General features: G+C 36.2%; 1 protein-coding gene across 5 annotated transcripts in view; it reads right to left on the bottom strand.

Moving 5' to 3' along the window:
* Positions 1-18,507, bottom strand: part of MYO16 (myosin XVI) — a 383,536-nt gene that overhangs the window by 70,108 nt on the left and 294,921 nt on the right. For all 5 annotated transcript variants that reach the window (XM_048077900.2, XM_048077901.2, XM_048077902.2 and 2 more), the window contains 3 exons: positions 17,194-17,369; positions 12,888-12,968; positions 12,425-12,630 (listed from right to left, as the gene is read on the bottom strand). In XM_048077900.2, the coding sequence (XP_047933857.2) occupies positions 12,425-12,630; positions 12,888-12,968; positions 17,194-17,369 (463 nt within the window). The remainder of the gene's footprint in view (positions 1-12,424; positions 12,631-12,887; positions 12,969-17,193; positions 17,370-18,507) is intronic.

The raw sequence follows: 18,507 nt of genomic DNA, 5'->3' as shown, positions 1-18,507 counted from the left end.
TGAATAGCATGCTTTAACATGTCTATGGAAAAAAAAGGAAAATAGAGTGACATAAATGGTATGTAACTGAGATAAAACAGCAAAATTAAGGACCAAGAAACACAAGCAGAAAGACTCAGAAAATCCCCGGGGCATAATTTTACACTGACCTGCATCAGCCCTACATGGAGCTCAGTACAGACTTTTGAGGGAGGGTCTGGGCTATGAAATCCACTGAATCAGAATAAACTTGCACAGGAAGTGGTTGTTTAGGATATTTTAATTTAGACTGAATAAAATATAAAATAAATCTCTCATATAAAGAAACCGGTTTGTGATGGGTGATAGACAAGTGACTTGCAAGGATTTTTTTCTTTCCTAAATTTTATGGGTTTTGCATTAGGTTTTGTCATCCTCAATCTTTTCTAGATGTGTGAACTGCAATTTCTGGAGAGAAGAAATAACGAAGACCCACGTATCTTAATCCTGGAATATTTATTCATATACTTCATGTAATTAAGCAGGGGCTTCCTCATCTCAGACAATGTGGCAGCAGAATAATAAATAGAATATAAATTATAGTTCAACTCTTGGGATTAGTGGATTCAGCTATGCAAATAAAAAAATGAATTCACGACATCTGCTAAAGATTTGCATTACAATACTTCTGCATTATCTTACTTAAAGCTGACACTCCCATTCCACCTACATAAAGCAATGTAAAAACGTATTAATTTAAGAAATTTGCAAAAATTAAATCAAAAATACACTTGCATCAAACAGATAATCATCTATATTACACAAACACATGCCTCTAACTCTGTAAATGTTTACGTTTCCCTCTAGGCCTTCTCCATAGCTAATTTCCTCTTCATGTTTGGGCACTCCACAAGCACACACACACAGCAGTAAAATGTTTCCCTGTACATGAAATATAAGGACTGAAGAACAAATTCAACTTTATCAAACTGATAATTTGATTCTCTATTATACATAGCGGTTATAGGACTGCTGTATAATGAAACTAGTTTACTTTCACAGACATAGCCATGTGAAAACAAGGCATCAAAAACAGATGTCCTGAAAAACTTAAAGGTACATAATCACAGAAAATCAAAAGGTACACTTTTTTTTTTTTAAAAAAAAAAAAAAAAAACCAGACCAGAATATAGGAATGCTAGGAGTGGGAGTCTAAAGGTGACTGAACAGATGGGTAAATTTCTGTCCTTTCCTACCGCAGGGAAAAAATTTGTCCTGTGAATCTGAGTCACATCTCACTACTCAGGATATAAACAATTAGAAGATGACTTAATGCATCCCTTTCTTTAAAATCACAACCCTATGAGACAAAGATTTTGGTGATATCATAATATCGTGCACCTGGTCTCCAGGAAATTTGCAGAACTGGGCATCACCAGCAGGCCAGCTTTGAGTAAGTCAAGATAGAAAGTCTCCTGTCTCAGGTTTTGGAAGCTTAGAAGCAGATGCCTGAAAAACTGCAAACAGGTTGTGTAAAGCAAAGTGAATTGTGGCATAGACTTTTTCTGAAAAATGCACAAGGCCTTTTCAGAAAGGCAATGTGATTCTGAGTTGAAACACTGCAGACAAAATGGGCTTAACTCTTACCCACCTGGTCTCCTGTTACTAGAGGGGCTGCTACGACGGCTCTTTGACTGCCAGGAAAGCACTCCCCTAAGCTTATTGCAAAGTATATTGAGATAGAAGCAGAAAGCAAAGCCAAAGTGAAATGGAAAACCCTGATACTAAAGGGAAAGAGGATTTAAATTGATGTTCCATACAGATGATTCTTTATTTCTTCTTTGCTTTTCCTTTTCACTCTGCTGTTCAACAAAAGAACTCACCCAAGGAATGGAAACACACAGAATCCTTCCCAGATGTCTCTCTCACTGGTAACTAAGAGAAGGTGCACTGGGATTATGAGGAAGGTTTTCAGGACCTTATTAAACCATACAGGCAAAATAGCTTCTCTGGAAGATCATCCCTACCTCTACTCTCTTCAGTGGGAGTTTCCATTGTACCCTCTGAACCCCACAAGTAGTATCACTCTGAGTAACAGTGATTCTTCAGTCTCTCAAGTGTGTAATTGTTAGACAAACTGTACTGTTGAAAAATCAACATTTTTTCAAGATATGCAAAGGCTGCCCCCTTGGGCTGCTGTATCAATACCGGAGCAGATTCTGATCTCATTTACTGTGGAGTACAGCAGGGCTAATTCTGCAATCAATGATATTAAATTAATGCAACACCGGTGTAAGAAAAGAGGAAAAAAAAAAGGCAAAAAAAAAAAAAAAAGCACAAAGTAAGATCCAGTGATTAAGCCATGTAAAAGGTTTTTACATGCATGCTTGCATGGGATTTTGTGTTTGCTCTCAGATGTCTCCAGTATAAGCTGCCTACTATTATTCAGTCTGACTAGGAAATGTAGCTTCAGGACGTCTCATTACAGGTTCTTCTGCTGAAGATTAAATGGTTGTAAAGAATATCAGGATGCGGATAAGGAGAAAAAGGGTGCCATGAATGTCTGAGTTGAGTGGAAAGAATTTAACAGCTGCAGAACCAAAGAAAGAAAAAACAGCAGGAGGGTCACAGTGGCTTTTGAGTGTGGGGAAGCTGGACTGCATTTATACAAGCCTTATGAGCAGACAAAGAAGCAGTCAAAAACTACTGATTATATTTTTCTAGGCACCGAAAGCACACAGTTATATTTAATTAATCAATGAATACACAGAAATTATTTTAAAGCTATAAAATTAATCTATCCATGTGACAATTTGCACTGTAATTAGATAACTCAAACTTCCTGCATAGTGGCATTAGCATAAACTAATGTGTAGCGTACTTACTTATTTAAAATGTTTATTTTAAAGATAGCCTGTTTGTATTAATTTAATAGATTTATTATTTTAATAGGCATTTCCTTAAAAGGTTTTCAATGTATAAGGATTAGTGAAGGGATTAGTGGTTGATAATATTTTCTTTTAACAGGTTTATTTCTATGGCAGGCATTTAACTGAAGTTCTTACTACCATATGTAAATCTCTGTCCATTATCTTTGTCATTAGGTGCTGTCAGCAAATTGTGAAGTACTCAAGAGCTATTTGGGTTGAAACATCAAGGTTCTGAAATCAGTTAATGTTATTAGCTGTTTGTTATGGGCACGCAGACATCAAGCAGCCTGTTGGGGTATATATTAAGAACTTTCAATATTCATATTTATACACAACTATAATTTTACCTATTTTTATAATTCAGACTTTTAGATGGAACCAGTACTGTGGTATTTTAGTATTCTGTGGGAACATTTTCCCATGCTTAGAAACAGCATGAGCCTTTAAATTCACAGATGTAAATATAATACAGATATCATAGAGTAACAGGGCTATTTGGTGATTTAATAAATGTTTAGTTAACCCTGAGGGAAGAGAAATGTCAAATTCAGATAGTGGAAGCTGAGTGTCAGTCCAGAGGTACCAAGGGTGGCATGTAATTCTGGAAATGAAGTAAATATTTTAAAGTTTCACAGATATTCCCTTATGTCAAAATAAAGAAAATGACTGAAACTGCTGAAAAAGTTCAATCAGAAATACATTTGTGGGTGTCCCATATATTAATTGTTGCATAAGAAAATTAACCTAACTAGGAAAAAAAAAAAAAAGATGGAAAAGAGAAAGGTGGAAAAACCCTTCACATAGTCATTGTAGTGGAGGAAGAACAACACCTTGAGGTTCTCTTTGAAACAACCTGAAAACCAGGACATTGCTCTATTGCACAAAACAATAAACTCCATGTAGGAAGTTCCACTAAGATTTATACATTCAATACTAAATTTAATACAAACAAGAGTGGAAGCTCATTCAGATTGGACACATTCAGAAGCTAGGAACTGCCAACCATAAAACTGACCATGCCACCTTTATTTCCTCATATCTGTGTGTTTTATTACTGAGTTACATCCCACTACTCAAGGGACCCCTTTTCGTGATGATCCTACAGAACTCTAAGTACATGACAAACATGAATAATTCAACTGACTTCAGTGGAATGACACAACTGTTTACATCCACTTATGATTGCTTTAGAAAAATGAGGGCTGCATTATAAAGCTTAGAAGATACCCAGCAAACAATGCTGATATTTATTTTTACCTTCTAAATACAGGAGAAACCTAGATGTCCAATTTACCACTGAAAATTCCAGTCAATGTTTTCTCTTATACTCATATGTACATTGTTAATGAGCCCCCAAAACACTAGCAGCTTTATCATTCTCACAGTCCAACTCTGTGACATGCAGCATAAGCACTGATTCTTGGCATGTACAATACTGCTTATTCTGTGGCCTGGAGAACTGATGGTACTATGGTGTAACTTCAAAAGCTACTTCTACTTCAAATCCACAATGTTCTCAGTTTTTTGTTGGAGCCTGTTAAAATTTGAAGCCTGTAAAATTTTTTGTTGGAGCCATAGACAAGACCTCAACTGACCATATGAAATACCTGAAAAAAATGGATAAATCTAAAATAAGTCAGTTGAATCATATCCTCGAAGTGTACATTTTTCTCTATACACTATAAATTAAGTACAGGCTAACTGGTTGTGTCCCTATAGGCATCTGAAGATATCTGATGTTATATAATTTATTTCTTGTCTTCTGAGTATTAAAAGGGAACAACAGAGAAAACAACGCTAAACAGCTGCAAAGAAACACCCCTAAATGAGGTAAACCAGAATATTCTATTAACCTTTAGTATATTATTAACATATGGAGATTTTTAGTTTATTCATAATATGATAGATACTATCCATGCACTACCACATTGTATTAGTAAAATTCAAATGGTCTATAGCCTTTAAGACTATATATAGTCCTAGATAGATAGTCATGTAGATAAACTATAGAAACACCTACTTACATCTATCTAGGCAACTCCCTAGGTGATATACACCAATTCTAATATATGTGGATTGCCAGGGAGATCATCAGTGCACTCTGGGTTCTGGTCAAAGTTTACAGCATAATCAATCCCCTATATTAGCAGGCTTTAACATGGGATTAGTAATTTAAAGTAATTCTGAGACTGCCATAAATTATTCCAAACTGGACCCCATTATCAGAAAGGTGGGCAAAAACCGCAAAGATTATACACTCCATTGCCCCCAGTCAAGTGCAGTTAGAAGCACAGTTCACCTGAAGTTAGGTTTGAGGACAAGGAGTGCTAATATTGTGAGCAAAATAAAAATAATTAACAAACAAATAAATAAATAAATACCCTTACTTTGGAATGCCATTGGTGTTAAGGTTCCAATGTTATCCATTTCTTTGTGGATATATGCTTTTGAAAGCCCAAGGCCAAAGTTTGTTTCTGACATTTAGGAAACCAAACTTTTTTTCTTTTTTTTTTAAAAGAACAACCCTCAGCATTAATAAAATGAGTCTCCTTCAAAAGACCTCCATATTTTTTAACACTTTTGCACAATTATTAAGGCAACTTCCTTACAGAATTTGGTGATTACTGACACTGCTAACAAGATAGTATTTTTAAAAATCATAGTTTTAAACTTTATGAATTTGCATTAAAAGTGTTCTCAAAATGATGACTTCAAAATACTTCATTTACTCACCTTTTGTTGCATTTTAAAAGAAAGACAAACAAAAATGATTGTCCTATTTATTATACTGGTCAAAAATATCACTTCCAGTTTCATGTCTGAAGCAACAAACGATGCAATGGTGAGATTGCCATTTGGAATAAATTGGTAGCATTGCATCTACTTTAATTCAATATTGCTTTTTAACAGCAGTAAGACTGTATCTTGTACTCATTGCAAGAATTTAAGGTATTATAGTGCATATCAATGCACTACTCTATGAGAAAACTGATGATATTATTGTATAGCAGACAATAAAGCTAAAAGGGCCAGTCAGTGTGATGACCTACCACTTTGCAATCTACTCAGTACATCATTCACGCTAAAGCTCTGCCTAACTTGCTCATGAGACTCTGAAATGCTTTGATGCAGTTCTGTAATTCACTACTGATATATTATAAAATATTATAACTTCCCTGCTCTCAAGGGGACAAAAAGAAAGAGAGGAAATACAGAGAAAGAACTGAACACCAAAAAGCTTCTGAACAAAGAGAGTTCAGATATGCAATGATGAGTCCTACAATAAATACACAGTCACAAACAACAAATCTGTGCAATACAGCATCAGCTAATAGTACAAATTTGATTAAAAACTTAAAATAGCATAATGGCTTTGTTCCAGCTTCAGAAGGACAGACTTTACTAGATAAAGCAATGATATTACTATGAACATAAACTTTCCAAGGAAAAATGTACTTCTTCAGAATGATCTCCCAGCAAAGCCAACTATCTGGATGACTTAGTAACCCTTAAGTGCTCTGCAGCCATTTTTGATCTTCTACTGAAGTCCACTATTAGAGCATTTTGGTATCAATGAATGTCGTCCTGAGTAGAACTGCAGATTTCAGGATCTGCAGTTAAGTGTAACTTCTAAGAACTTCATACTGAAATCAGAGGAAAACCTGTAAATAGAACAGGCTTCAAAAACACTATTTTTTTTACCCTCACTGCTATTATTACCATAAGAATCTATTATCATTGTGTTCTTTATGTTCATTCCTAATATTTCCTACTGAGAAAATAGGAAATCTTTAAAAAGGTGGTCCTTTTTTTAAAGTTACTTTAAAACAAAACAAAACAAAAATTAGAATGCTAACTCTTTTTAATGTTCTATTTTCAAGACATTAAAATCTTTAAGATTTTTTATTATTTTAACTGACTTCATGTGGCTTACATATTATAATTTAGATATTTAACGTATTCTGTACATAGAGAATAAGATTAGCCAATGAAAAGAAGAAGGAGGAGAAATAAGATAAGAGGAAGATGAGGAAAAAGAAGTAGGAGGAGGAAGAGGAAAGTCTAATATTGTGCCTTCCAATCTTCACAGGATTCTGTCTTATCCACAAAAACAACTGTTTATAATCTAAGCTACTTGACTGCATGACTATAGGTACAACTGAAGAATAGATTAATTCAATTTAAGCCATTTTAATGAGAGAACTGGAAATGGTGAATCATACCATTCTAGAGATTTATCTCTTCTTGCAATAATACTCTCACAGATGTCTTTACATATAGCCTATACACTCTCTTTGACATGAAATTTTCTGCTTTTCCTTGAGCATCAGTTGAGGGCAGAATGGGAGTTCCATGATGGAAAAGACAAGACTGAATTGAAGTGTTAAATCCAGAAAAGACAGTCTGGAAACTAGAGAGACAGTCATGAAATTTCAAGAAACGCTCAAAAAGTGCTGAAATAAGGACAAGGGACATCATACTAGTACACAATTATTTGGTCCTTCTGAACAACAAGGTTTTTTTTTTTTTGTCATAGAAATCCTGCAGTACTCATCAGTTATTAAGTGAAAGGCTGGAAGTAATACCTGTTCACATAATCCACAGAGATTATCCTGGGGTCCAACAGCCCTGAAGATGTGTTGCAAACAGGCAGGGAAGGCTAACATAGATGTCTTATTTCAGGACCTGTGCAAGGACCTTGCAGTCTCCACTGCTAAGCAGGGTTCCAGATGCAAGACCTATGTGTGACACATGTACCTCAATCTCTAAGGCAGAAGATAGTTCATAAACTTTTCATCAACCCAGGATACAAAAGCACAGGCAGGGCAAAGCACTGGGTACAGTTCAGAAACTTACTGAACCTCATTAAAGAAGAAGAAAAGAGGAAAAAATAATTTTAATTTCTAATCCAATTTACATTAATGGTAGACAAAGTCGTTTGAAGAGGATGGTACCAAAATAAAACTGTTCAGAATGAATAAAACAGAGCACCTTACTGCCTGTTTTTTACCTGACCATGCCTGAACAGCTGTATTATACTTCACTGAGCAAGAAATATAAGCTCAGCTCATTACTCAGGATGGGTCCTTGATCACTATCATTATTTTTAAAAATTTATATTCTAAATGGCTTTTACATGTCTTCTTTGAGCACCAAGTGAGGTGAATGACACAAAAGTCAGCCAGGATCCATTTTATTAATTGATGCAAAGAGATTAAGTCCTAGATATTAAATGTGTACAACCAGGCTCTGTCTGTGCCCCACAGAATTTCTGAGCCTTATTGTTCTACACTGATAGTAGAACACATAAAAGGCAACTCTTTTTTTTTTTTTTTGCCACTGAACAAAATATTAAAAACAAAAAATTACTGTGTTCCTACTAAAGTCCCTACTGGCTGTCTTGGGTAGAATTAACCTCACTTTAAATCAGATATCAAAATGCTAAATGCTGGAAAGAAACAGCCATCTGCAGACAGTCATTCCTTTGACTTGGATGCTTGTGCCAGGTGGTGCTGTACTGCTCTTTGGCAGTACTTATTTCTCCTTGCTGACTACATAAGGGGTGGCATACACCTTAGACCTACCTGTTTAATTTTGACACAGAGGACAGAAGAGGACAGAAGAATGCCTTCTATCTCTGAATTATGATCCGTTTTGATAGTTGTGTGGGAATTTGAAAAAAAAACATTAGAGCACTGAGGAAGCTGTGTGAACAATTCCTACTTCTATCATTATTTTATTATATTCTTTCTTCCAGGAAAAGTATATTTGAGAATATTTTACCTATGCACATAATTTGGATGCTAATTGGAAATTCTGAACTCTTTACAACACTGCATCTTTAAAAGTAATTTCAAAATCTAGAGTATTAAGAATAGAATCTTAAGATATTAATGCAAAAGATAGGGGCAAAGTTTTCCAAGAGTTCAAAATGCATGTTATCCAAGGCTTTTTATTTTAAAGATAAGGTAAAGACTGATTTCTGACTCTCTACTCAAAGAGCTCTAGAAAATTGAGCCAACACTGCAGGCAAATTCAGCAGAAACACTGCAGCTGGAGTTGGCAAATCCTCTAAAATAACATATATCATTTTATGATTATATTGGTGCTGCCAGTTTTTACAGTATTTAATAGCATCTGACCTTATTAATTCCCATTTTTATTATATATTCATTGACAGTAACTGTCATAGCTCGCACTTAAGAACCAGAATTTCCACAAGATTTCCTTCTGATCAACGAACCTTGGTGATTGAGGGGTTCACCTAGCAGCTGTCAACTTTTACTTTGATAATACATAAGGAGAACTGGTAAAACCAAAAAGAAGAGCAATAGAAATAATGATCAAGCGTTGTAGCCCAGGAAGACGTGCTCTTGCAGAATATGACCTTTCCTTAGCTACTGTCTTTCTTTAGCCATCTCACAGTTCAAGTGTGACTCTTAAATATATGCTAGAGACCAGTCATATTAATCCCTAATGAGACATTAATAGAAATTTATTCAAATTCATCAGATTAAGAAAGCAATGGTACTGTCTGCATTACTGATGGACTATCCAGTTTTTCTGATATTCTACCCCTTCACCACGAAGACTGCTAGTTCAAACATTGTCTTTTTATTAGTGTCCTGGTTCCAGTTAGGACAGAGTTAATGTTCCCTCATAGTAGCTGGTAGGGTGCTATGTTTTGGATTAGGATGAGAAGAGCGCTGATAACATGCTGATGTTTTAATTGTTGCAGAGCAGTGTTTACACCAGGCCAAGGACTTTTCGGCTTCTCGCTCTGTCCTGCCAGCGAGCAGGCTGGGGGTGCAGCAGGAGCTGGGAGGGGACAGACCCAGGACAGCTGACCCAAACTGGCCAAAGGGGTATTCCATACCATCTGACGTCATGCTAAACAATATATAGGGGTGGCTGGCTGGGGTGGGGGGGCCGGCTGCTCGGGAATAGGCTGGGCATCGGTCAGCGGGTGGTGAGCAATTGCATTGTGCATCACTTGTTTTCTTACACATTATTATTGTTAATACTATTACCATTATCACTATTATTATTATTATTGTTATTATTATTTTCCTGTCTTAATAAACTGTCTTTGCTTCACTTTCCCGTTTCTCTCCCCCCATCCCAGAGAGGGAGGGGGGAGGGTGAGCGAACGGCTGTGTGGTGTTTAGCTGCCAGCCGGGTTAAACCACAACAATTAGCAAAAAAAAAATAAATAGATTTTTAAATTTGTCATTGATTACTTTTTTTAAACTCTGACCACACTATTGATAATAAGGAAGACCCTAAAAGTAAATGGATAAAAACTGCAAGGAAGGTGGGGAAGGGTAGCAATTCATTATCATCTGGGAATTCAGGCTGGGATCCGGGCCACAAATCCTCTTTGATTTTATACAGTGCCTTCAAACCTACCATTAATATCCTTTACTTCTCAGGCCAGGTAAGCCCAGGAGAACTGCATAGTACATTCAGCTCTAGAAAAACAAGATTTCCTCACATCACTAACATAAAACACTTTGCAGCTGAGCTAAGCCATGCTGTTGAACCACAGAGACACATTCACTGAAACTCAGCCCATCAAAAGGATGTCAAGACAGAAACTTGAATGTGAAACTCATATAGTTACAGGTAAACCCCTCACAGGCACCGATCTGGGGACACATTTTCCTACTTGTTTTTCTTTGGTTAAAATCATTCTTGGATTGGTAGTTCCTAGGGTTATATTTATTAACTGTATTAGGACAATGGGCCCTCTTGTGTTTTACATTTGTAGGCCCAGTTTCCACCCACTTGAGGCCACACAATCAAATTGCTAGTTAACATGACTCAAATGGGGAGGAAGCCCTCTCCTTCAAAAGATAAAATCTGCAATGAAAATCAAGAGTCCTTACTACTGTTCAGTATTTACAAACAAGGACACAGAACAGAATGACAGAATAAAGCAAAAATTATTTAAATTTCCATTTCTTATAAAGCATTCAAGGAAAAATTAAGGTATAGGCCAATTTCACCATGCACAGGTGCATCCATCACTGAATTAAGAGAAGCATCCCTATTTCTTCTTTCTCCCTCTGTGTTATTCTTTTTCCTTCTGTGTTTCTGTCCCCAAAGTAATGGAAGTAATTCCTTTGCCTCTTTGGGCAAGCCATGGAGAGACTAAACCATTTCAGATAGGATCAACATGTCTGCGAAACATGTGACAGTAGCCTTGAGGAGGAGTTGGGAGTGTTGCTTGATGAAAAACTCAATGTGAGCCAGCAATGTGTGCCTGCAACTCAGAAAACCAACCGTGTCCCGGGCTGCATCAAAAGAATTGTGACCAGCAGGTGGAAGGAGGTGATTCTCCTCCTCTACTCTGCTCTTGTGAGACCTCACCTGTAAAGCTGCATTCAGCTCTGGTGCCCCCAGTATAAGGACATGGACCTGTTGCAGTCAGTCCAGAGCAGGGCCACAAGAATGATCAAAGGGCTGGAGCACCTCTCCTATGGAGACAAGCTGAGAGAGTTGGGGTTGTTCAGCCTGGAGAAGAGAAGGCTCCAGGGAGACCTTACAGTGGCCTTCCAGGTGGCCTACAAGAAGGCAAGAGAGGGACTTTTTATGAAAGAGTATAGTGATAGGACAAAGGGTAATGGCTTTAAATTAAAAGGTCTCTTTAGATTAGATATTAGGAAGGAATTCTTTACTCTGAGGGTGGTGAAGCACTGGAGCAGGTTGCCCAGAGGAACTGGCTGCCCCATCTCTGGAAGTGTTCAAGATCAGGTTGGATGGGGCTTTGAGTAACCTGGTCTAGTGGGAGGTGAGTAACCACGGCAAGGAGGGGTGGAACTAGGTGATCTTCCAGGTTCCTTCCAACCCAAGCCATTCTGTGATTGTGTGCAGAAGGTTTCTTACCTCATATTGGACAAGATGGTGTTTCTTTGCTGAAGTGTTTGAAAATGTAAGAGAGGGAAAATCAAATAACTGAAATATGGACAGGGGAAAAGAGTTTTTCTTCACCCAGGAACAGTGGTATAAATCTTTCATTCATTTCAAATTAATTTAAAATTTCACTAATTTCTAACAACAATAATAAAAATGGAGTTGTGGTATGAGCATTAGTAACTCATCAACATGTAGATGCAAATCCTAGCATACAAAATACAAATTCTGAATCCATGACACCTACAATGATAAATTGATAAAAATGAGACTATTTCTACTTCTCTTTTTTAACTACCTAGGGACGATATGCAATATTTTGTATTTTATAAATCATATAAATAGTATAAATTATAAAAAAAAACAACTATTTAATGAAGTTCTCTTTTTTACATTGAACACATTTTCCTGATGATATTTATAAAAATATTTCCACAAAGTTCATGATTCCTTCCATTAAAAGTAACAACCCTACACCCATTGCTAGAAGACACGATTTTTCTGTGAAGAAAGTCTGAAAGGCTCATAAACAAAACAACACTGCAAGCACTACTAGAGCATGACAGAAGGCTTTGTACTGTAGGTGAGAAAAAAATTTTATGAAACTTAAAAGAATTTACCTTGACAAGAAGTCTGTGAAAGAGAGACGTACGGGATATCCGTGTCGTATGATTTTGACCATGTCTAGGACACCAATATACTGCAGTTGAGCAGACACATAAAAATTGTCAAAAGTATCTGGCAACTTGGAGTTATTAGGCTTTATACAATGAACTGAATGTGGTGTGCAATTCTGCAGCTTCCCAATAATATCTGTGAGTGATTTCTGTGGAAAAAAAAGAAAACAAACAAAAACCAGTTATCAGCCATTATTGTGCTGGAAAGGCAATTGCACAACACATACACTATTCCTAACATCATTTAACATCATTTTCTCAAAACATACAACCTGGCCATGCAAGTGGCTTACACAAGAATGTGATTTATCTGCAATTGCAATCTGTAGAGACTAATTCTGCCTTTAAAACTTTTTTTTTTAATTATTATTTTTAATATACATCTGTGCAGAAAATGTTCACTAACCCTGAGTTGTATTGCAACAGTTGTTGGGCCCCCTCTCTCCAGTCTCTGAAGAAATGAGGATGTCCCTTTCTTTTTCAACAGCTGTGGGGGAGAAAAGCACACACATGGTATCTTTATTTCAAGATGGGCAGGAACCATTCATTTTCATTGTTACACAATTTGATAACAAAGACAAACATTTACACAAATAATATGTCATAGACAATGATTTGATTTTCAGAAAGAATTGGGAAAGTGGATAAATACCCTCAAGTGTCTGTGGAAGTATGATTGGCAAGAAACTTTTGATTTCAAAAGCAGTTGTATTTCATTGTAATGATAAAATTCCTTTTCTAAATAACTGGGCAAGACAATATGATTTGTAATTTTACTGTAGAAGCAGGACTTGTACAGTTAATATGCCATACAGTGTGTGTATTAGTAGCACAATTCTCTAACTCCCTGAAAAGCTTCCTCATGTCTTTGGCAGATGCTTAAGTGACTAAACATAAACACAGTTCATTAAAAAATGTTGAAGTCAAAACAACGATATTAATATTTAAAAACCTTCTATTTTCTTCCTACACAAGTGAAGGCAGTTCAGCTTTTTTCAAACAGTTTTCACCCATTTTAGCCATAAATTATCAATAGATTTATATTATGTTAGAACCAACGTTATCCTTCCCATACATCAGAGCTGGGAGCGGGGAACAAATTTCTTTTTTACTTTTCCAATTCCTATCTTTCAGACTAAAATGTCAATAAGCATCCTAAAAGTGGTACCAGTATCTTTTTTGTTAAAGATGCTACAGAAATGATGGCAAAACTATCATGTTCTAGGATGTTGCCAAGCTCTTAGATTCAAACCTCTGTATCAATGACAGCCTTTTCACCTTTCACTTTTTTTCATTGCCTTTCTTGAGTCCACTTACCCCATAAAACTCCCTTTCTATCAGCTCAGCATGTTCTGGCCTACTCCTGTCTTTTTCCAGTTGCATTGAAAAACTGTACATTTCCTCAGTTTGGCCTTTCCAGGCCAATCTCCATTAAAAATATTGCAGTGTTAGCAATTCTCTACTCACTATGCCAGATTTTGGAGCTCTTTTTTATTTCAAATCTCACTTACTAGGATGTAATAAAATTTTAAAGGCAAATTCATCCCAAGCTACAAAACAGAAAAGTAAAAGAGAGCTGCTTGCTCCATGTCTTCTCATAAAAAGAACCACTATGATATTTCTCAGTTAAAGTTTACAAAATGCTTTAGGAATATAACTAAAATAGAGTTATCTCTGCTTGACAGATGATTTGTTAGGAGGAATGGGTGATTGCATTAAGTCACTAGTTCTAGACCATTTGCTGAGTTATGGGAAGAGCCAGGAACAAAGCTTTGGATATTAAATTTCCTGCCTGGTGTCCTGTGTTGCACTCTTTCCATGGGAAAGAGGTATAAGAAGTCAAAGCCTCCTAAAAAGTCTCTTTACCAGCACAATATATTAAAGCTTTAACCCAAAGACATACCAGAAGTTTTGCAACAGGTGAGCTCTTAAAATAACAGTCAATGAAGCAAAGTGATCACAAACAGAAACAATGCAAAGCCAATGAAGAGTAGAGCCTTTTGTTTGTGACCTGCATTTGTGTGACACAAGTTCTGCTATATGAACTGCAAAGCCCACTGATTCTTCCAAAGGAAGGGGGTGGGGAGGGGAAGGCAACAGTATAGATTTGGAATAAATTACAGGAAAACAAGGGTGCAAGAGCTGATGTGAGCAAAAGAGAGTTGTGAGAGTATCAGTGAAAATATTTTCTCTTTTATTTGAAAAGGACACACAGCCTTCACAAGTCACAGAGACCTGAGCTGGCAGCTTCTCACTCCTATGATGCCTTACGTGCTCCAGACTTCTGACCTGTTCATGTCTATTTTGGGATGGATGAACTGTTCTCTTGGACCCTACTACAAGTAGAGTGGTGAGTTCAAAGAGGTAGACCGTCCTTACCTGTGACGACTTGCTCTGAATCAATGAAAAAGTCACCTATGAAGAGGTCTAACAATAGGTAAAAATATGGTGATCTACAGAGAAATCTATAATTATATAGGCTAGCAAATAGCTAGGACTGCAGATGAGAAGCTAAAAGGGGAGGGGAATCATAACGAACTCTTGTGTGACCTCTGCAAGCATCTACTTCTCTTCCCTTGATACAGTGGAGTCTAGATAAACCATACACAGTAACCCAAAAACCTCTGAATTGTAACATACATCATATGATGTACCATATGCATCAACCTCAGATTTCAGCTATAATAGCAAATACATTCTCTCTGGTTGATAATTCTTGCCTTAATGTCCCTCTTCCTTTTTCTTCCCCTCATTTCATTTTTTTCCCTTTGTTGCCTTTACCTTCAGGATAAACTCCAATAAAAATGCAGTGGTTATGATTTTCCAAAATGTAGTCATTTTAATTCTCAGCTGATAAGAAATGCCTCTTACATTGCTTTTGCAATTACAGTAACAATAAGAACAACAAAACAACATTGTTCTAGCTTACCACAGTGGATTTTCAAGGCTATACTGGAAAAGGGAAGAAATTATAAGATACAGCACACTTATAGATGCGGACTTGATCCACAAAAGAATATAAGCACTTACCTACTTCCAGTTCCTGCATCAGTTGCCTATTCCAAAATAACAATGGGCTTTTGGGTTGGTTTTTTTTTTTTTGGTCACTAGAACAGATTAGATACCTAAATACCTTAGATACTGCTTCAGTCCTGCCGGACAGCACAATACCTTTCTCAAATTAGGCCAACTTAGTATCTACAAATTGAGCAGTGTTCTGTCTCACCTGCACAGCTTTTCTTAAAGCTTACCTTTGAGAAACTATGCAATCTTTGCTTTTGTGGGCAGATGAAGGATGGAGTTCTTCCCACCTTCCATCTAATACCTAACAGTTTAGATCTTTCTCAGTGAACCTGGAAGATCTGACTTAATTTATCATGCTTCCCAAAGGAAATTGAGTATGTTCTCTCTCTCTCTCAAGAGAGTAATTTCAGGTTAAAAGCTATTCTGGACTGGTGAAAAACCTCATAGTTTCAGAGATCCCAGCTGTGTGGTGTTTCCCCCTGGCTTGATTAGGCTTCTAACTTAGACATGCCTTTCATGCTTCCTTCCATGTATGGGACTAGGATCTTTTTCACGTGCTTAGGAAGCTTCCTTTAGGAAGCTGTTACTATAGTAAAAAGGCACCTACAGGCACCTTGTGATGCCTCAGCTGTTTGCTAAATATATCCTTAAACCAACACCATTGACTTCAACTTAAGTTTTTTCCACTGAGATTACTGACAAGAACAGTAGACAGGAATTATGCTACTATCAGCAGCAGGGCTAAAAGGAAGCTCCCATTGCTCTTCTGTGGATGTACTTGCATAAAGCCCTCCACAAAGACACATGAGAGCAGGCTCCTTAATCCCATGGCAGAATCAATTCTGTGCAGCTGTAAGCCAAAAATAAAGTTGCAAGATTCAAGAAGCCTGGCAAGGCAGCTGATACATTGAGAGAACTGCTTGCTGCTTTTCTAGAAGGGGGAATTCCAAAACTGTACCAAGAATGAACACAGCAAATGATGTGATTTCTCCTTAAAACAGAAATATTCCATGTGACATTAACAATTACTTTTCGATAGCCTCCCAAAGTTTTAGTTTGTTTTTGTTTTTTAAACTTTTTAAACTTTTAGGGCTGACAGTAAGAAAAAAAAAAAAAAAAAGAGGCAAGTTCCAACATGCAAAAGTTTCATTTGATTTGAAACCAACTAGGAAAATTTATGTGCAAGTGACCATATGAAATAGCAATATTTTAATAAATTTACAGCATTGATCTTCATACAGAACCATACAAACTGTCTTTTGCAAACCAAAAATGTCTGTTTAATACAATAAAAACACTGAGGATTAATTTTTAGCTTCCTCTTTCTTAATTGACTTAACTAATCATAGTCAAGGAGGCAAAACAACAAAATATTTTTATAGCTATAAAATAAATTATACTGCATCTACTGCTAAGCCCTGGAACCACAGAATCATGGAATGATTCAGGCTTGAAGGGACCTCATCATCTTGTACAACCTCCTGCTCAGAAAGTCCAAGAAAGGGCCCATATTACTAATGGGCTACCTGTTAATTCTCATTATTGCTCTAGTGTTGACATTTGGAACTAGATTATTTTAATTGTATAATAACTACAGAGAACCAAGAAGAACACAGAGCTTTCAGAAATGAGAAAGTAACAGAAAAATCTACAAGAAAGAAAGAACAGAAGGATTTCTAAATTCTTACCTTGCTGAGCTCAATATATTTCTTTGCTTCTCCACTTGCAGAGGCTACGGATGTATTTTTACTCAGCAAAGCTGCTTTACACCCTTTGATTTTAAGGGAATGATATGGAGGAACAAGTGATCCAGTTTGTGTCAGCTTGGACTGGAACAATTGATTGATGACTACATTTTCACTGGCTGGAAAAAAAAGAGGAAATTAATGCATGAAAATAAAATACAGTTTAAAAGGCAAGTACATGGTATTTGTAATGAAAAACACATACAGTAGGAGACAGTTAAATAAGTAAATTCAAAATAAATGGACAACCCAATAAACTATTATTTTATGCATTGATCACAATCAAAGAGCATTCAATGCTTAAGGACGTCAGCCATCACTAACATTATTTTTAAGCCTATTCAGATCCTGTGCTGAACAGAACAGGGCAGAAAACAAAAACTCTTAGGCTGTGATCTGTCTAAACTTAATTACTTCTGATAATCATGCTTGAATTTTGTCCCATTTCTTAATGTTAATTTATCTATCTATTAAAACAATATAAGAGATGCATGCTGCACAACATTTACTTAACCTGTGGCATTTAGAAATGAACAAGACACAAGTATATAACACATAATATAGGAAGGGATAAAAGAAAAAAATAAACAAACAAACAAACAAAAAAACTAGGTGAAGGACAGATCTGCACCAAGCTGGGTTCATATTTCTCCACATCAAGACTACACTTACAAACATTGATGGAAAAACGCATAATGACATACATATTTTTGATGCAGTGCTAATAAACAGTACAAAACAAATCACTTCCAAGAGATGTTTTTGTAAATGGAAATCTGTGAACTTAAAGACAGATAGGATATTTTATAATAATTCCAACTAAATTATCCTTTGTAAGGTTATGGTCACAGGCTTTTTAAGATGAACATGGTAATTAAATGCTGCTTGCACTGCCACAGCACCAATAAGCATTGAAAACCTGCTGTGTGATACATCTTTAATCATCCTTAATTTTTATTTTTTTTAACAAACTGGCATTATGATCACACCCATCGTGTGAATAAAACAAAAAACAATTAAAAAAAAAACCAAACAACAACACCCACAACAGAGAAAGATTAATGGGATTAAGGTCATAAGTAATGTCATTAAGTTTAGCATAGCAAGTAGAAATCTTCAGTTTGCTCATTATTAGCTGTGTGAAGATACATTTACTAGATGTTTGAATGTAATAGATTTGTTTATCTTTTTCTGTAGCAACTATTATTGCTGACTTAACTGGAATAATAAAGTTATGAGAAAGATACTAAAACAGAT

This window comes from Anser cygnoides, chromosome 1, assembly GCF_040182565.1.
Source record: "Anser cygnoides isolate HZ-2024a breed goose chromosome 1, Taihu_goose_T2T_genome, whole genome shotgun sequence".
Lineage (NCBI taxonomy): Eukaryota > Metazoa > Chordata > Aves > Anseriformes > Anatidae > Anser > Anser cygnoides.
The sequence above is the reverse complement of the archived record's forward strand: the minus strand, read 5'-3'. Positions and strand labels throughout refer to the sequence as shown.